A 19,390-nucleotide genomic window follows, 5' to 3' on the forward strand; every position below is an offset into this window, starting at 1 on the left:
TAAGAAGCATATTACATGGTGAATTATAGTGAAATCTTCTTCTTCTTCTACTTGGCGTAACGTCCTAAGCGGACGTGCCGGTCTGTACAGGCATTCTAGACTTATTCGGTACCGTACCAAACAGCCCGATAGTTTTACTACGGGGGGGGGGGGGGTGGTCCATTTTAGGCTTGCATCCATGACGGGCATGTTATTGAGTCATGCGTGCTAGCGGCTGTACCACGGGATCGCCCCTGTGAAGTATGCATATCGCAATTTAGTAGTCATGCTAGACAACAAATCGACCTTATTACTCAAGCCCCTCTACTTTTCGTTTGTTTGTTATATAGTGTAAAGTATTGTTCTGTTATTTAGTTCCCTATTTAAGCAGCTTCCCTAATGGCAATCGACGACCCTGAAATTATTATGAGCATCTCAGGTGCTGAATATTGATCCAATATATTTGAAGTGTTGATCGTCTTCAAACAATAAATTCCACTATATTTCTAAGATATCTGATTGCTTTTATGAGTCAGCTTGCGTCAAGCTGAGCAAAAGACAACAGACGTTGAGGGCTTTCCATTCTCCTTCAACAGAAATCTGACGGTAGGTAGTATTAACTTCTAGCTTTGATTGGTCGTCCAAAGCAACATTACATTACAGTAGGTGACTGCTAACTGAGAGGTAAACAAGCTCCAGTTAACGAACAATGTTCGCTAACTGGAGTGACGTTTCTATGGATTGATTGTTTTGATTGGCGTTGACTGGAATAAACATACCAAACTTTTTTTTCATTTATGTTGATATAAAGTATAGTAATAATATAGTATAGTAAGATGTAAATATAGTAATTTGTAATAACAAAAATTAATAGCAAACGTAGGCAAGAGACCCTAAATTTGTTTGAAAAATGCACATTTGCGACAAATTGCTCTTCATGAGATTCCGGATGTTTCATGTTTTGACGTTTAAGTGTTCGTTAACTGAGAGTCACTCCAGTTAGCGAACCTCCAGTTAAAAAGCACTCCAGTTAAAACACATCCAGTTAGCGGTCACCTACTGTATATATTTTTACCATATGTATGCTATCATCTGCAGTAGTGAGATCTTTGAATCAGAGTTATGAGTGAGCTTTACATTTTGAAAACTTCTCCAAAATCTAACCCATGGTGAAGATCTGATCAAGGGTTTATTTGAATTACGGATACCACTTTTTACGGTGCAGTTCATCTTCTTCTTCGTAAGTGGAATGGATGGTGCCGAAATTCTAATCACAAAGCATCGATTCGCTATCACCTACCATAATAATAATTTGAAGAATTTCATTTTCGAGTGTTACAACTCCATTTTTAACCAGCTTACGTTTATGCAGCGCATGCAGCATAAAGAGAGACCACCGCCTAAGCTCGTTCGGCATTTCGTTTGATAGAGCACGTTGAACGATCTCACACCCACAAGCAAACGCTCCGTTCTCTTCCCCAAACAGCACAGCTGTGTTCTGTTGTTATTGCTCGCGAGAGGCTTGCGAAGCGCGGATCCATTTTAATCTTGATTTGATAGCGCAACAAGTAGTATGTGGAACCGTGGTCGAATTGTGAGCCTAATGCGAACCGTGTCCAGTGGCAGGTAAGTAGAAAAGTCGCGATTTTTTAAGTAACACTAAATGGCTGCTCCTTTTTCTTTAGCTGCAGCTGCCCAGCACATTCGCGACCGGTCGCAATCAGTCAGCAGACCTCATGTTCCGCGGAAAAAGATACCGCGTTCGAGGTGAGTGTGCATGTGTGTACCATGTTTACTGCGCTTCAGATAACACCATGCGATCTTTGTCCTACAGATGTCATCCTCAACGATACGGTACGGGCCGGGAGTGACCCGCGAGCTGGGCCATGATTTGCAAAACCTGGGCGCACAGCGCGTCTGCGTGGTGAGCGACCGGAATGTGCTACAGCTGCCCTCGGTAAAGGTGGGACTCGATGCGATCGTCCGTGCCGGCATCGAGCCGGTAGTGTTCGACGCGGTGCGGGTCGAGCCGACGAACGAAAGCCTGCAGACGGCGATCGACTTTGCCCGGTCACACCGGTTCGATGCGTTCGTAGCGATCGGCGGCGGTTCCGCGATCGATACCTGCAAGGTGGCGAACCTGTACAGTGCCGACCGGGAGGCGGAATTCCTCGACTACGTAAACGCCCCGATTGGAAGGGCGAAGGAGGTAACGGTCCCGTTGAAGCCGCTGATTGCCGTTCCAACGACGGCCGGAACCGGTTCGGAAACGACCGGTGTAGCGATCTTCGACCACAAACCGCTGCACGCCAAGACGGGTATTTCCAGCAAAGCATTGCGGCCCATCCTCGGGCTGGTCGATCCGCTCCACACTCTGTCCCAGCCGGAAAAGGTGGCCGCCTACTGTGGGTTCGACGTGTTCTGTCACGCGCTGGAAAGTTTCACCGCCATACCGTACACGGAGCGGGGTCCGGCACCGGCCAACCCGAAGCTACGGCCACCGTACCAGGGCAGCAATCCGATTTCGGACGTTTGGGCACGGTTCGCGCTGCAAACGATTAGCCGGCACTTTCGGCGGGCGGTGTACGCGCCGGACGATCTGGAGGCACGGTCGCAGGTGCATCTCGCGTCGACGATGGCGGGCGTCGGGTTTGGCAATGCGGGTGTGCATCTGTGCCACGGGCTGTCCTACCCGATCGCGGGTCTGGTGAAGCAGTTCATCCCGGACGGGTACACCGGGGGTCACGCGATCATTCCACACGGGCTGTCGGTTGTGATGACGGCACCGGCAGTGTTTCGCTTTACGGGGGCTAGTTGCCCTGAAAGGCATCTGGAGGCGGCCGGCATCTTGGGAGCGGATGTAGCGAAGGTAACTCGGAACTGCGGAACAAATGAAAAGAGTTTAATATAATAATTTTCCCTTTTTTTATTTTCGTTTACTCCTCCAGAGCCACAGAAAGGATGCCGGGGCCATTCTGGCGGACACCGTGCGACGGTACATGCACGACCTAAAGATTGAAAATGGCCTATCGGCGCTCGGCTTCAATTACTCCGACATACCGGCACTGGTCAAAGGGACGCTGCCGCAGGAACGCATCACAAAGCTAGCACCGCGCGCCCAGTCGGAGGAAGATCTGGCCGGTCTGTTCGAACAGTCGCTCACCGTGTACTAGGAGAAGTCGGGAATCTTCGCGCCGGGTGTCACGAGTTCATATTTCCTTGCTCCCCCCCTCCTACATGATTCACATGCGTGCAGCCGTTTGATGCAGGGTACCGTTTCACCTCGTTTCAAGACCCGTTTCATGAATGATTTTTGCGGCACGCGTTTGCTTGCGTGCGGCGCACAGGGGGGGGTGCTAAAATGTTTACGTGAAAAAAAGTACTCACGCGTCATACTTCTTGGATCAGCATTCACTTCACGGGTAATGATGATACGTACGAGTGCGCGCTCACACACAGCTAATGATCGCTCATCATCCCGCGTTTCATTGCCTGCGGGCGGCAGTGTGTTTTGTTTACTTAAGGATGCGGCCGAACGAACGGACCTGGCGAGAAGATTTACACGCACGCTGGTCCGAATTTTACCACCCCTCCCCGCAGTATGGTGATCGCACAACATCACCATATGTATTTAACTCTCGGGCCAGGTTAGGCACGCAGGTACCGCCGTTGTCCGTCCGTGGCATCGACAAGTTTCAGCATTACTGAACCCGTTTTGAGACACAGGCACGGAAAAGGTTACATTAGGACAGGCCGCAGAACGGTCTAAACATCGATTGCATGCCAAACGGGTACAGCAGGGTGGTAGGTTATCGGTACGGGGTACACATAAGCAGCAGAACAGAAGCTACTTACAAGCGTATTGGATTTTATGGGCAAGACAATGTAAGGGCGTCCATTTTTCAGGCGATCGCGCAATATCTTAGAATATCTAAAGGCAACATTTTTACACTTTTGTTTCCATTCCAACGTCGAACGTGCTTCTTCGATCGTGTAGCAGTGCTAGGAAGAACAAATCTGTATTGGACTAACTGGTGTTTTTCCCGTCAACAAAATACTTTGCTCAACAAAGCACAGCTGTGTGACACCATTAGGACACATGTTGTTTAATAAACACCAAATCTTTGGAAGGAAAAGTTCAGAATTTTGTCTTAACGTGTTCTTAAATGTTGCCGTTTTCAAACTACCTGCTCAGAGTACGGAATAGGTACCCAGTGCCCTTCTGTCCGCCTGCCTCTTTCCATGCTTTGCACCCGGGACAACAGACAACAACAAACTTCACTCACTCCCATTCAGTCGTGAAACGAATCTTATCATGCGCGCTTCGGAGGCATCCTTCTCAGCACGGTACAGAGATAATACGATCCTTCAGCGCAAGTGATAAGCCAAACCGTCGGACGAGACTTTTTAAATCAAGCGCGCGCGCGCGCTCGAGAGAGAAACACCGCTGAACGAGCTCAACGCCAGCTTCCAACCGACCGAACGGCCGAGCGCCGAACACACCGGGGTCTGAGAATTCGGTCTGATTTAGTACCAATTGCCAGTGCGTCCGGGACGGTCACAGAGCGCATCTCAACGGGTCGTGCTTCAAAATCAGTTCGTACATATTGAGTCGACCGAGAGGCCGAGAGCGATTCCACCAGCAACGTCCGCCGTCAGAAGTGCGCGCGCTAAATGGATGTTTAATTAACATCAATTCGTGAACGAAGTGAAGGACCGTGGTTGGGAGGACCACACTTGACACCCGTGCAGTGTGTGTGTAAAGTGGAGCAGACAATCGTGGCAAGTTGTGAGCCCACCGAGCGAGGGTGCCCGTGTCTATATCTAAAGCCGTTCGTTTGGGATGGGGATTTTAGAAGACATTTTGGTTCCTAAAATGATAACGAAATGATACACTATCGGACGTGAGTGAGTGTGTGTGTTAAAGATATGCTACAGCACCCATCGGGTGGTTCGCCTTTATCGTGACTTCCTAGTAAAGACCCGTGGCCCGAAAGTGCTCAAACATCAACGGTGGTAACCCGTGCTGTGAGTAATTACAAGTGACAAATGATAGATACCAAACCCCTGCACACAATCACACCCGGCGCGTGGAATTGTGACGATAAGATGAAGCACAAGTTTGGCGGTTTTCGAGGCGTGTAACAGGTGATGCATTCCCAGTCCGGGCTGTATTCCGGGGGGTGTTACTGCGTGTCCAGACCGTTCCAGAAGGATACTGTTTTAATGTTTAATGGAAGTGGGATCTCTGCTCGTGTCGAATTGTGTCTAACAAGGAACAAGTTTTCATCGTAGTGCGGATTGCGCAACACATTGCGCGCCTTTAGTGTGGATCGTTTACGGCAAATGTCCAGTGAAGATGGTTCTTTAGGCTGGGCCAGGGCGTTTGACAACCGTTCCAGACTGGCAGACTTTTGTTTCGAGTGTTTCCGTGTGCGTCATTCACATCTCAAGAGGTAAGGGATGATAGTGTGTTTCTGTGACTGTTTGTGCAGTGATAAGAGAAAGCCCCGTTCAAGAGCCATTCTAAAGTGCTGGGATCTTGTGATCTTAGGTAGAAAAAAAACCCGCAACGTCTTCTAAACGTTATTGCTCCGCTCCTTACAGTGACTAAAAGAAAGAACGTAAAACAGAAAACAAAATGGGATTATTCAAACTTTTTATAGGCGCCCGATTTGAGACGGTTTGCGTCCTAAGCTGAAACACACAAAAAAAAATCTTCCTTATCTCAAAGGTCGCACGATGAATCGATCTACGTCGCAATGTTCCTCCTACTGCTGCTCCTGATAATGGACCACAGTGGTGCGATTTGGATGCGTTTGTTCACCATCGGTTCTGTCCGGCGTTTGCTATTCTACGCTCATGAAACGATCATAATGATCTTGCATTAACGATTACTCACCCGTCTGTCGGAAAGCGTTGTCACCAACTTCCAACCCCCCCAGCACTGTCAGCGTTTGCAGTGCAATCTGTGAATAGTTAGCCGTGCTAAAGCATCACCGTACGCTCGAATGGATGGATGAATGGCCAACTGTCGATCATAATTTTCGCTACCTTTTACACGACCCACAAGGTTAAGCAGCGAACGGGCAGGGAGGTGCAGGGAAGGGCAGACGTACTCATCGCGAAAAACGAAACAATAGCATACCGGAGTGGATCGGCTGTAGATCTGTGTGTAGTGCAGTAGTCAGACATCGTTTCATCGTGATCGCGGAAAGCTGCGATCGTTCCAAGATCTTCAACGCAAAAATAAACAACGCACGCACACCCAATCGTGTTTGACTCAATTAAACGAAATTAAATCAATTAACTGGGGCATTTTTTTTTTGTTTTGTTCAACGTTCGCTAATGGTGGAGCAGGCAGATCTCACCCCCCCCCCCCCCCCCCCCCCCCAAAGGGTCTCATCAAATAAACCCCTTTTCCACTGGGGACTGCACTCGTCGGGTGGGGAAAATGTTACAGTTGTGAGAAGCAAATATTGATCTTTTGACGTCTGGTGCGAGTATTTGTGTGCGGGCGTGCCTGCGTGCGTAAGACGCTCCCGAGTTTTCTCGACCTTCGAACTGTTGCAACGCAACAGTCGATCGACTGGCCACCACTACTAATTGACAGCCGGACGTGTTCTCCGGCGCGTTTGGTATAATTTGGACATTCGGGTGGAAACTGTCGTGCGAACGGATTGTCTCAACTGTGTGTGGCACACTGGACATACAGGCCAATTGGCATTTCCTGTGCATTTAGCAACGTCAACAATTCCCGACCCGATCGTACTGTCGTAGGGCCGGTTGGTGATCGTGTTCTAGACCCCGCAGCAGTACCGTTATTGTATGCTTCATTGCACAAAACGCACGCGCGCACGGACGGCAGGTGTGAAATTTCATCAGCTGATGTGATTGCACGTGTTGAGACGGGACAACACGGGAGAGAGAGAGAGAGAGATAGAGAGCCGCTTATCCACTCTGCTAAAACCTGTAAATGAAAACCATCATCATCAGTGTAGATTAGTGCAGCCGTTTTGAAGTGACCTAATTAGTGCCATGTGTAACCGGAGAGGGAAATATTGTACGTCCGGCCACCCCCTGCGGTACTAGAATTTCGCGAACCGCGAGGTAATTTGCCCGATAGGAGAGCTCGTGAGTCTGAATCAAATCAGGAAAATAAAACAAACAAACGGTACTAATGCACATGGTTTTAGAGGTGCGATAGTTTCAGCAGAATTGCCCCCATTTGAAGGAAACGTTTGTGCTAAACAACTGAGTAGAGTGAATCAGGTTTAAAGGTGAAGTGAAATATTTGTGTTTTTTTTTCCTCATTTTAAAACGCCTTTTTTGAGAAAACATCAACCACGTGCTATTGACAAAAAACCGCGCAATGGAGTCCCCTGGTGGCGCACGCCTGGTGCAAACCCGCCACAACGATCAACAGCCCATAAACACGCAATAAAATCAGGTGTGTCGGGTCACAACCGTTTTGCTAATGGAAAATAGTGCTTTGTACCGCAACCGGTGTGTGTGTCACCTAATTGTGTGTGTGCTGTGCGTTATGTGTATGTGACCTCATAAATTAAATTAAAAGCGAATTCGTTTCACCTTTTAAGGGAAGAAGATCTCGTCTGCGTCCCAGTGGATGTTGGTGCGCGAGCGCTTCGCTCGATCGAACCGGCCAATTGTTGCACGTTGATTGACGGTACAATCCGACATTAGAAATCAACAATCCAGAACGTTGGGTGAGGAGGGTGAGGGCCGCCACGCCCCAACAACATGTCAACAACGGTGCCTGCTAGAACTAGAAGAGCTCCAGGGAGAAACGCGGGGGAAATATATTGTTGCATTGAAAGGGTTTTGGAGAACGGACTAGTTTCGTTCAAGAGATTGCAGGAAACGGATTACTTCCAAGTAGTCTTAGATTACTGTGACTGTACGACTGCGACGTTGGTGTAAGTTGATAAGAGGTTGTTTTTACGGTTCGCACTCCAACAACAACACTCCAAGCTTACACCCGCTGTCCACACTATCAGGCCATAAGTCATAAGTAATGCACTTGATCGGTCTTGATAACTCGACCGATAGAGCATACAAAGATAGATCGTTAAAACGTGAGTTGCAGCAGTACACAGCATAGCTCCGTGGCGTAATCGATCGTTGTTGCTGCTCGTCAGCCTCTAACTATGGCATAACAGCATGATTCTATTCGAAACAGACCCCTCGCCAGATTTGACGAATCATCGCACACAATGATTGTGCTCCGGTAAATGTGTAACCTTCAATTAAAAAGGTCTTTGTTTTCCCTCTCCCCCCCTTACCCGTAGGTAATATCCAGCCAGAATGCATCCAATGATAAGCACATCATCCGCCACCCTGACCCTGACGACGACCGCCATCTTTATGCTAACGCTCAGCTATGCAAACGGGTTCGCAACGCTACCGACGGAGCTGGATCGGACGCAGCAACGGTGCCAGCTCGAGCGCACCTACAAAATGGTCGGCTACAACTGTGCCAACCTAAACCTGAAGGAAATTCCCCAGACGCTCAAGTCTAGTCTCGAGGTAAGCGGTGCGGTGGTGAGAGCTCGGTATCGGACCTACCCGTTGCCGATTTCGTGTTCGGAATCAATCCCGAAGCCGATTCCAATGCTGGAATCGATTCCGTAGCCGTAGCCAAAGGAACCAATCGATTGCGCGATCAGAATGGGCTCCAGAATCGGAATTGACCTGGGAATCGCAATGTTCCTCGGCAACGGAATCACAATTGACTCCAGAAATGGCCAGCTCTTGAATTAACATAAGAAGTTTCAGAAGCGAATTTGGTCCGGAAATTTCCATGAGAATGGATCGTAAAATTTGATTCTTTGCGGCTATCAATACGTAGCATCATTGGACCCAAACGCCTATTCTTTTGGAGCTGTCGAAACTGACTCCGATTCCAAAGCCGATTCCGATTCCAGAGCCAATTCCAATTTCGGAGCTGATTCCAGAAACTGATTCCGGAGCTACTATCCGAAATCGATTCCAGAAAACTTTGGAGCTAGCCGGAATCGATTCCGACAAACACTTCATTTTTTCCATCACTAAAGCGGTGTGCTGCTGCTGCTGTTGCTCTAATTCCGATCAATTTGTTGATCCTCCGAGTGGGACGAGTAGCCGGGGTCAATTGATGCACCTCATGATCATGTTAGCCAGCGCGCCTGAAACGGTACGATCATGAGCCGAGAAACAGATCTAAAGAATTGAGGAAAGTCAAAGTATAAAATTAAACAACCGACGCCTAACACCATCGACATACCGGGCGTTTTTCAAATTCAAGGCCACAAGATGAGTGGATTAGTTGTTTTTGCTTCAAGATCATCGTAAACAGTATAACCTTTGCGAACGCGATCGACACGTCGGGCATCATCATCATCATCGTCAAGTTGTTAAATCGAATTCCCTTTTTCCCTTGCTTACTACTAAAGCTTTGAAAATCTGCCCCAATATACGTTTCTTCTTCCAAGACTTGCTCACTACGTGTGTTGAAACTGTGTGACGCTGGTCCGGGAAGCCGTTCCTTTTTCTCAATCTATCCTCATCCGAGCACAGCAGCGTAAGGAACACACTACGGCAGTCTAACAAACCAATTTAAATCAATTAACCCAAATGGTCAGTCGGACGAGGGAGAAGATCTCCGGTTTCTCCGGTTGCCCCCACGGTAGCCCCACCACTTGATGTATGGTTTGTTAGTGTGCTCGAATCGATGATGCCGGGGCTGTAATAGCATGCCTTGTATCATGTGTTTCACGATTTTACTAATGTTTCAAACTCCTTCTCTCTCCCCTTTTGCTACCGGTTTCAGATATTCGATCTCAGCTTCAATCGTATCCGAGATTTAAATCCGCAATCCTTCGCCCGGTACGGTTCGGTCAAGTATCTGTATCTGTTCGAGAACATGATCCACAACGTGGAGCCGGAAACGTTCAGCTCGCTCACGAACCTGGAGGTAGGGTGAAGCACACCCGCAGCGGGTTGTTTATTTTATGATGCGCTTAAAACGCACCTCTTTCCATCTCCCCCCTCCCTTTCCCAGGCGATCGATCTGTCGAATAACGCACTGATCAGCATACCGCTAGAGCTGTTCCGGCTACCCTCCCTGCGCAACCTTTACGTCAGCCACAACACACTCAGCAAGCTGGACGAAGATCTTCCTGCCCTAGAGAAGCCAATCAAAGCCCCACTGCAAGTGCTCGGGCTGGCCGACTGTCGGTTACAGCGGCTGCCCGACCTTGGCGTCCTGCCCGACCTCTGGCAGCTCAACATCTCGTCCAACCCGATGAAAGAGCTCACCCTCGGTCAGTTCTCGCCCATGTGCAACCTCAAAACGGTCGAGCTGAACAACACCCAGATCCCGATCTGTCCCTGCCAGGTGCTGACGGCCGAGTTGGTCCTTCGGCGGACCAAAATTATGTTCCCACCCCTGTACTGCATCCCGCTAACATCGTCAGGTGAGTCATTTGGGAGGTTAAAATGGAGAGGAAAAAAGGCCCCTCATTTACAACTTACCTTCCAAAAAGCAGAGCAAAACCTGTGCAATGCCGAAGCGAAACGCGACATCGAGCCGGACCAGGTGGCCGACTACCACCAGTGCATGGAGATACGCAACTCCCGCCAGCTCGACACGGAAGCCAAATCGGCCTGGATGAAGATCTCGGCCGCGGTGGCCGGCTGCATCGTCCTGTTCGCGACCATCCTCTTCTGTCTGCATCGGCGGAACGCGCGCCGGCTGAAAGCGAAGCGAAAGCCAAAGAAGGTGCCGTTGAAAAGCATTAACCGCGTCATCCTGGTACCGGGACCGGCCGGTGATGGGCCCGAGTCGGAGGTGCCACCCGCGACGACGACAGGGACGACCATCACTGCCAAGTGTGATAAACTGTTGAGCGATTGTGATTAGTGAAGATACGCACCGAGTTGTTTGCTTGTTGTTTTGTTTAGAGCAGCTTCATAAGACTAACGATAGGAACTTAGGGTTTTTTTCGATAAGCGAAGCGTTCGTCCTCCTGTACATAGGCCATTGTTTTTAGCAACATACCAAATAGCAACAAACATACAGACAGATTTAAACGCGCTCGTTGCCATGTAATAACTTAAGAACTTCCTAGAGTATATTAGCAATTGTTGATAAAATACGTGTTAATATGTTAATGATGATGGTATGATGGGAAGTAGTGCACAAATAACAGTGAATTACTGCTACTTGCTGACGAACGAACCTGTCTATTTGTAACGATGATCAAATACATGCGTGCCAAACATAAAATAACGATACAATTTTAAGAAAATGCGTGTTTTATTCATCGTTCTACAATCGAAAACACAAATTTGAAGAAAACGGCCAATACAATCGCCATTTTTTATTGAAATTTTGACCAATTTTCTGCTGTATGCATTCCCACTGTGCACTCAACGTTCATCGATCGTCGATCAACGCCGTGGAATGGAAATTCGAATGAAAAAATGGAGTATTTTTTAACAAGCATTAATAAAAGCAATGTAAATTTAAATAACATCAAATTAAAACATTTGAGTAGTACAAAAATAAAAACTTTTAAAATAGTATTTTATATTTTATTTCATATTTCACTCTCGATGATCACGAGGCATCCCTGTGTGCATTACTCATATTGTCAACAAACAACACATCGCTGGCAAACACAGCCAACCACAGCAATTCATCAGTGCAGGGTGCGGAAAAACGCCCACACAAAACAACGGGGCAGTGAAAATGGCCAACATTTCCATGCAGGACATCGAGGCGGTCGACGACTACTGGGGGCCAACGTTTCGCACCATCCTCGAGGGCAACTCGCAGGACCAAATCTCCGAGCAGCTGGAGTCGCGCATCCGCTCCCACGACAAAGACATCGAGCGTATCTGCAACCTGTACTATCAGGGCTTTATCGATTCGATCCGCGAGTTGCTGCTGGTGAAATCGCAAGCCCAGGGCCTAAACCAGGAGGTGCTCGGGCTGAACGATGGCCTTGGCAAAGCGTCCGCCGGCGTGATTGCGAAGGGTAACGAGCTGGTGAAGGCACGCAAGGTCGAGGGCAACATAGCGGGTGCGATCGAAGGCCTGTCGAGCTGTCTGCCGGTGCTGGAGTGTTACAGCAAGCTGCTGAAGCAGGTGCGCGAGAAGCGCTACTATCCGGCGCTGAAAACGCTCGAGGTGCTCGAGAGCGAGTATCTGCCGAAGGTGGCGGGGTACCGCTTTTCGCAACAGATGCGCGACACCATACCGAAGCTGAAGGAAAACATCAAGAAGTCGTCGGAGGAGGATTTCCGCGAGTTTCTGGAGAATATACGCAAATTTTCGCCCAAAATCGGCGAGATTGCGATGAAACACACGAAGGAGCTGCAGAAGCGCGACCTGGAAACGATCATCGCGGAGTACAAAGCGCTGCAGGCGGAGCAGGGTGGATTCCCGGCCGGGTCGGGGGACTTTGGGGACGACGATGAGGACGTGAGTGCGCAGGATTTGATCGACTTTTCGCCCATCTATCGCTGTCTGCACATCTACACGGTGCTGAACGATAAGGAGTACTTCGAGAAGGACTACCGGCAGCAGCGGCGGGATCAGGCGAAGCTGGTGCTGCAGGCGCCCCAAACCATGCACGACAATCTGGAGGCGTACAAAACGTACATCTACTCGATCGTGGGCTTCTTTGTGGTGGAGGATCACGTGATGAATACGGGCGGCGACATTGTGATGCAAACGTACCTGGACGATCTGTGGTCGTCGTCGTTGTCGCGTGCGGTGAACGTGCTGAGCATGTCGTCGTCGTCCTGCACCGATCCGAACGTGCTGCTGCGCATCAAAAACCTGATTATGCTGAGCATTACGACGCTCAAGAACTACGGCTACACGGTGACGCAGCTGTGGGATCTGCTGCTCGAGATGCGCGACCACTACAACGAGGTGTTGCTGCAGCGCTGGGTGAACGAGTTCCGCGACATACTGGACCGGAGCGACTTTCTGCCGCTGGAGGCGCACAGCCAGGAGGAGTACGATGCGGTGCTGGAGCGGTTCCCGTTCCACTCGGAGCAGCTGGAGGCGCAACCGTTCCCGAAAAAGTTCCCCTTCTCGCGCATGGTCCCGGAGGTGTACCATCAGGCGATGGAGTTTATGTACGCGTGCATGAAGTTTTCCGAGGAGCTGACGCTGTCGCCGAACGAAATCGCGGCGATGGTGCGGAAGGCAGCCAATTTGCTGCTGACGCGCAGCTTTAGTGGGTGTCTGTCGGCCGTTTTCCGCAGTCCCAGTCTGGCGTTGATGCAGGTCATTCAGATCATCATTGACACGCAGTATCTGGAGAAGGCGGGTCCGTTCCTGGATTCGTTCGTGTGCAAAATGACGGGCACGATGCAGAGCGTTACGCAGACACCGTCGGCCATGTTCCACGTGGCCCGGTCGGAGGCGGAGCAGCAGGTATCGACCAAGCTGTGCTGCAAGCTGGACGAGTTCTTCGAGGAGCTGGAAAACTATGACTGGGTGCTGCCGGAATCGTACGGCCACGCGTCACCGTTCGTGACGGATATGGTGGCGTTCCTGCAGAGCACCTTCCAAAGCTTCTCGTACATCCTGCCCGGGGTGGCGCAGGCCGCGTGCAAGAAGGCGTGCGAGCACATTGCCACCACCATCTCGAAGCTGATCCTGTCCGAGGATATACGGCAAATTTCGGGCGGTGCGCTCGACCAGATCAATCTCGATCTGATGCAGTTCGAGCTGTTTGCGTCGTCCGATCCGGTGCCGGGGTTGCGCGAGGGCGATCTGTCCAAGCACTTTGCGGAGATCAGGCAGCTGCTCGATCTGCTCATCTCGGAGGATTGGAGTGCGTATTTGCACGATTTTGGGAAGGATGAGAACCGGTACTCGCTGGTGCATCCGTCCACGATCATTGTGGTGCTGGAGAAGCTGCGCGAGGCGGACAAGAAGTCGATGCTGTCGTTGATGAAGTCCAAATCGGAGCGGGACAAGAAGAAGCTGCTGGAGACGGTGCTGCGGCAGCTGAAGCAGCTGGCGGAACGGCAGAGCTAAGGTTGCGGAGCGAGTAAATGCGATGCTCTAACGAACAAATATTTGCTAAATTGTACTGAAATACTGATATGTTATTATAAATAAAGCGTTAAGTTATTTAATCCACAGTAATAGTGGTGGTTTTACTTTTTGTATTTGTGGAAGGAATTCAACGATGCAAAGAAGCAATTTTACAATTTTGTTTGCAGGAAAAAAGCCAACAGACTTTCGCCATTAATTAATGAGACAAGTTCCGGAACACGTGTGTTTCGCGTTCCATGTGTTTTTTTATTGCGTCCACCAAACAAACAGAATCAGCAACACGCAAAACGGAAAGGATTACTAAAAGCCGTTTCAAGCTGTTTTCCTCTCTTCAATCGCTTAGGTTGTAAGGAAGGTGGGCGACACTACGGCACTGCACTGCTGCCGGCCACCACCTGTTCCTTCGCACCATCCGCATCGAGCGAGTTTTTGCGTCCATTTTTCTTCTCCCGCTGCGGCCGATCGGAAGCTTTCTTCGTGAGCTTATGGCGCCGATCCTTCGACGCCCCGTCACCCGACTCAGCGGCCGCTCCTCCGGCCGATGCCGAAGCGGACACATTGTCCGACGGTCGGTCCGAATCGCTACGGCCCCGATCGTCCTCGCTCTTGCCGCCACCGGCCCCACCGGACACTATCCGCTTGCGCGGTTGATATATTTCGATCGACGGTCGATCCTTGTTGCGGATTTTGCGTGCCTCTCTGGCTTCCCGCTGCTTTTCCGACAGCTTTCCAGCCGAGTTGGACCGACCAGCGTCCGGGGAGTTTTTCCCACTGTCGGCCGCCCGTTGCTTTTCGATCGACAGTTTGGCCATCTTGTCCGGCAGGTCGGCACTACGATCGGCGAGTGGCGATCCCTGCCCGCCGGTGGGTTTCTTCTCCTTCGGTACGAACGGTGGTACGTTGGCGGTGAGTATGGTTTTCTTCACCTCCCCTCCCGCTTTCTGGTCGGTGGCCGCTGCCTCTTTGGAGGGTGGTGCCGGCTCGCTCTTACCGCTGTCCTGCTCGGCGAACCGCGTCTCGGCACGGGCACGCGTTTCCTTGCGCCGTTCGCTGTACTTCTTTACCTCCTTTTTGCTGTTGTTATTGGCGGTGGTGGTGGTGTTGGTGCCGCTGGCGGGAATCGTTCCCGCGGCGTTGGTGGTGCTGCTAGCGGCTTTGGACGTGGTCGGTTGCTCACTGACACTACCGGAAGCTGCTTTATCCTTTTTTGACTTTTCATTTCTCTCTCCTCCTCCTCCACCTCCTCCTTTCTGCTGCTGATTCTGCTCCCGGAAGCGGTTCTCTTCCTTGCCCTGCTTTTGCTTCTCCTTCTTACCGCCTCGCTGCTCCTGCTGTTTATCGCGATCCTGCTTCTTCATGATCACTACCTTCTCCCCTTCCAGCGGTCCCTCGCCCTTCTTCTCCCGATTGCGCTCCTTCTTATTCTTCGACTTTTTATCCTTCTCATCCTTAAACCGTCCATCGCCACCACCCTTGCCAGCAGCGGCCGCCTTCCCTCCCGCGCCTTGCAGCCGGGGCAGTGCGGTCCGCTCCATAAACTCCTGGAACACCTCCTCCTGTATCGCGTCCGGGATGGCACGGGCAATCTGCGTCTTCCGCATGTGCCGCTCCTCGTCGCGCATTCGCCGCTTCTCCTCCTGCTTGCGCCGCCGCTCGTCACGCTTCTCCTGCTTCCGTTGTGCGATGTACTCCAGCAAAGGTGTTGTCGTGGTTTTCTCCTCTGCGTGTGTGTGTGTGTGTGTGTGCGGTGTGTGGAAAGTAAATTGGAAAGTTTTATAACCCCGCAACAATCGGACAGCGTGTGCCTTACCTTGCTCTATCTTAAAGCTGAACTCCTGCGTGCCCCGCCCGTGCAGCGCTTCCTCCTGCTCCTTCTCGAGCGCTTCCTTGAACGCGATAAAGTGCGTGTCGCTCTCGATCGTGCCACACTTGGGGTCCTTCTTGCGGGCGCGCGCCTTCAGCGGCCCCTGGAACGGTGCGTACTCCACCACCGCCTGGTACTCCATGCCCTTGCTGTCCACGAACGTGTACCCGTCGTAGCTGTCCGTGAACCGGAAGATGTCCGCCGGGTTGGTGAAGTTGATGTACGCCCGGCACGACGCATTCTGCCCGAGCGTCCAGTCCGGCCCGACGAAGTAAAACTCATCGTTCGCCGGCAGCTTCCCATCGACCGCGATCTGCTCGCAGAACAGTGCCTCCGTCATTGTGGGCGGTAGGCGGCGTATCACCACCCGGGTCATGGGCGCCGGCGCATCCTTCTTGTTTTTTTTGTTGCGCTTCGAGCCGCCCGATTTGCCGCCCTTATCCTTCTTGTCCTTGCGGGATTGCTGCTGCTGCTGCTGCTGTTGTTGCCGCTGTTTGTCGGGTTTGTCGCGACCACCGCCACCGCCGCCGCCGCCGCCACCGGTGGCGCGTGTTCCGGTGGACTTGGGTTGATCCATCGGTCCGGCCGCACCAGTACACTCACGGTCGATGACCGCCAGGGCTGTTACGATATCCGCGAGCCGTACCAGCCGAGAAATCGGTTTGTTGCTTTCCGGTTTGCCCGCACGCGACGTACTCGCATCGAGGCGTTCTGTGGGGTCTGCGCGTGAAAATGGGACGATCAGTACGGGCTGGTAGGTATTTGCTTTTGTTTTGGTGTGCCGCTGTGACAGCGCGCTCAAATGTCAACGGCGCCCCACGGTGGTCGACGTCACACGCACCCAGTGTGGCCAGATCCCAAACTCCCGACCACGCTGGTTTTCGCAGGTGTTTTCGGGGATAATTCGTTAACGAAACATCAACGATATACCGACCATTTCGGGGATAGTGAACACACGTGAAGGATGAACTCATGCAAAAAATAGCTAAAAATAGAAATGAACATTCGGATTCATTCCCACCCCTCATATTCCAATTCACGCTCATGCTGCATCCTTGATGCTACCAACCACATCGCTAGTTCTACCACCGACACTTTGCAAGTTGCGCCACCATATCATTATTCATTATCGTGCTATTTGCTGGGTTTTGTTTTATGAAGGGGTACTGATACTAAATGAATTAAAAGAAATAAATAAAACAACAAAAATAACAGATTAACTATTAAACACGCACTAACACTGACTAAAGGGGTCTGAAGTTATTGGAGCTGGATGTTTTAAAAATAAAAGAAAATCAGCGTTTACAAAATCGGTAGGAATACAGATAAATTGGTATTTCTGGTCACTCTGGTCACCGAGCGTCTGACACAGAAACCGTCAAATTGGCAGTGCGTTTGCGATCAAAACAATTCACATTTTCTCACTGCTTCCCCGGGATATTTAGCAAAGAGAAAAGCCGGCAAATTACGGTAAAACGTGACTAAAATCACACGCACACAGTATGGCTCTTTTGCTACGGTTAGCACGCCAAAGGACGCTGTGTGCAGCGCTTAGTCAGCCGGCACGTGTCGGTCCGTACGTGAAGTTCAGCACGGAAGGAGTGGTGTCCACCGACGGACAGGAATCGTCTGCGGAAGCGAACAAAAAGGTTGGTGGATTTGCGAAAGCCTACCAAAAGCACAGCGACTCGCTCAACCCAGAACAGCCCAATGAACCTCCAAAGACGTTTGCTTCCCTGCTGCGAAATTCAAAGCTTGTCGATGTAAGTAAGGGATTTGGATTTTCCACAAGCGCTTGCAAAACATTCACCCAACTCTCTTCATCACGTTCCAGCTGGGCGATCCGGAGGGAAAGATTGTGACGGGGAAAATATTCCATATCGTCGAGAACGACCTGTACATCGATTTTGGCTGGAAGTTTCACTGCGTCTGCACGCGACCCGCGAAGAATGGCGAGTAAGTATTACACCCCTATTTTACGTAATTTGTCCTGCCGTTGCTTCACATTTGAACTTTTCGGTTTTTTTCGTTGCAGAGATTACGTGAGAGGTGCCCGGGTGCGGCTACGCGTCAAAGATCTCGAACTGTCGACACGCTTTTTGGGTTCGAACAAGGATCTTACCCTGCTGGAAGCGGACTGCCAGCTGCTGGGCCTGATTTCATCCCCTGCAACCCGCTCGCAGCAAGCACGCAGTACCGAGTTGACCAAATAATCCAACCTTCCCTCGCATTCACCGTAGAACGTACATAAGTTGTAGAAAATACGTATCACACCATAACCAAAGTCACCGCTCAGCTACATTTGTATTTGTGTAACACAAGATGACACCCTCGTTCTACATTTTGCTTTTTCGCATCATAAACTCCATGACCGCGTTCATGGACTCCTCCGTCTGGTAGCGGCCCATCAGCGCCTCCGTTTCGCGATCGTTCGCTTCGTGCAGCTGGTCGCGCTGGAACCGGTTGGTCAGCCGTTTGGTCGCCTTGATCGAACCGATCGGCAGCTTGCCGTACTCCAGTATCTGGGGCCACAGTTTCGTCTCCAGTTCGTCCTTCTTAACCACCGCCGCCACCACGTTAAACTGTAGCGCTTCCTGGGCCGACAGGCGATGGTTTAGCAGCAGCATCTCGGACGCTTTGCTGCGGCCCATCAGCAACGGGAACGTGTACGAGGAGCAGCCCTCCGCACACAACCCCAGCCTGGTGAAGGGCGTGTAGAAGTAAGCCGTATCGACCATGTACACGACGTCGCACAGCAGGGCCGTAGTGGCCGCAATGCCTATCGCCGGCCCGTTGATCACCGCAATCAGCAGCTTGTCGAACTGGATGAAGGCACGCACCATCTCGCGCAGGATCGCGTTTCCGCGGGCGAGCTTCTCCTCGACCGAGCCTTCCTCGGCCACAGCCGACACCATATCGTTGCCGGAGGAGTAGAAATCGCCCGCCCCGGTCAGCACGACCACATGCACACTGTCGTCCTTGTTGGCGGACACCAGCGTATCGCCCAGATCCTGGTACGCCTGCCGGTTCAGGGCGTTCTTTTTGCGCGGATTGTTGATCGTCACCCGCAGCACCGTCCCGAAGCGTTCCAGCTTTAGGTGGGCCAGCTCTTTAGCACCTGCCATCGTCACTTGCGCTTTGTTGCTTTGCTGGGAGAAGACTTTTTTGGAGGGCGAAAAGTGCTCACGAGCTGTTCTGGTGGCGCACTGAGGCAGAGAAGAATAAAACGACAATTCACCCTGATAACATGAACGCCGGTGGGGTGAACGATAACGACCTGTTGACTTGGGGGGGATGAGCTGCAGTCGGTCAATAGAAGCGTACTGGAGGTAGGGCAAGGGTCAAAAGTGTTAATTTTGCAGGCGGGTGTATGGGGTCAGTTATTGTAAAAAATGAAATGTTATGCGAATATATTCGAATATTGTACAAACAAAATGGAATCAAAATTTGCAAAAATTGTGTAA

The 19,390-nt window shown here is 50.9% G+C and overlaps 6 protein-coding genes across 13 annotated transcripts; 4 read left to right on the forward strand and 2 right to left on the reverse strand.

The window, feature by feature from the left end:
• The first annotated feature begins 1,458 nt into the window (after nt 1–1,458).
• LOC1277230 (probable hydroxyacid-oxoacid transhydrogenase, mitochondrial) lies at nt 1,459–4,117 on the forward strand. The gene is made up of 4 exons (XM_316676.5): nt 1,459–1,605; nt 1,665–1,746; nt 1,814–2,848; nt 2,928–4,117. The coding sequence occupies exons 1-4, from the start codon at nt 1,553–1,555 to the stop codon at nt 3,150–3,152; spliced, it is 1,395 nt and encodes a 464-aa protein (XP_316676.4). The 5' UTR covers nt 1,459–1,552; the 3' UTR covers nt 3,153–4,117.
• Nucleotides 4,118–4,271: 154 nt separating this feature from the next.
• Nucleotides 4,272–11,288, forward strand: LOC1277231 (leucine-rich repeat-containing protein let-4). Of its 8 annotated transcripts, none has more exons than XM_061645891.1 (5): nt 4,272–5,435; nt 8,289–8,526; nt 9,809–9,952; nt 10,040–10,454; nt 10,527–11,288. In XM_061645891.1, exons 2-5 carry the CDS (start codon nt 8,305–8,307, stop codon nt 10,898–10,900), a joined length of 1,155 nt encoding a protein of 384 aa, XP_061501875.1. In that variant the 5' UTR covers nt 4,272–5,435; nt 8,289–8,304; the 3' UTR covers nt 10,901–11,288. The 8 variants fall into 8 exon arrangements, with proteins under 8 accessions (XP_061501875.1, XP_061501873.1, XP_061501876.1 ...); XM_061645889.1 differs by having other exon boundaries at nt 4,343–5,533; XM_061645892.1 differs by having other exon boundaries at nt 4,343–5,007.
• Nucleotides 11,289–11,611: 323 nt separating this feature from the next.
• LOC1277232 (exocyst complex component 6) lies at nt 11,612–14,152 on the forward strand. The gene has a single exon (XM_316678.3). The coding sequence runs from the start codon at nt 11,732–11,734 to the stop codon at nt 14,039–14,041; it is 2,310 nt and encodes a 769-aa protein (XP_316678.2). The 5' UTR covers nt 11,612–11,731; the 3' UTR covers nt 14,042–14,152.
• Nucleotides 14,153–14,258: 106 nt separating this feature from the next.
• Nucleotides 14,259–16,758, reverse strand: LOC1277233 (regulator of nonsense transcripts 3B). Its single transcript, XM_316679.5, has 2 exons — nt 15,873–16,758; nt 14,259–15,782 (listed from the first exon to the last, which is right to left on the reverse strand). Exons 1-2 carry the CDS (start codon nt 16,501–16,503, stop codon nt 14,428–14,430), a joined length of 1,986 nt encoding a protein of 661 aa, XP_316679.5. The 5' UTR covers nt 16,504–16,758; the 3' UTR covers nt 14,259–14,427.
• A 518-nt stretch (nt 16,759–17,276) lies between these two features.
• LOC1277234 (small ribosomal subunit protein bS1m) lies at nt 17,277–18,214 on the forward strand. The gene is made up of 3 exons (XM_316680.5): nt 17,277–17,689; nt 17,761–17,882; nt 17,962–18,214. Exons 1-3 carry the CDS (start codon nt 17,429–17,431, stop codon nt 18,137–18,139), a joined length of 561 nt encoding a protein of 186 aa, XP_316680.4. The 5' UTR covers nt 17,277–17,428; the 3' UTR covers nt 18,140–18,214.
• Nucleotides 18,193–19,051, reverse strand: LOC1277235 (enoyl-CoA delta isomerase 2). The gene has a single exon (XM_316681.5). The coding sequence runs from the start codon at nt 19,049–19,051 to the stop codon at nt 18,263–18,265; it is 789 nt and encodes a 262-aa protein (XP_316681.5). The 3' UTR covers nt 18,193–18,262.
• Between the last annotated feature and the right edge of the window lie 339 nt (nt 19,052–19,390).

This window comes from Anopheles gambiae, chromosome 2, assembly GCF_943734735.2.
Source record: "Anopheles gambiae chromosome 2, idAnoGambNW_F1_1, whole genome shotgun sequence".
Lineage (NCBI taxonomy): Eukaryota > Metazoa > Arthropoda > Insecta > Diptera > Culicidae > Anopheles > Anopheles gambiae.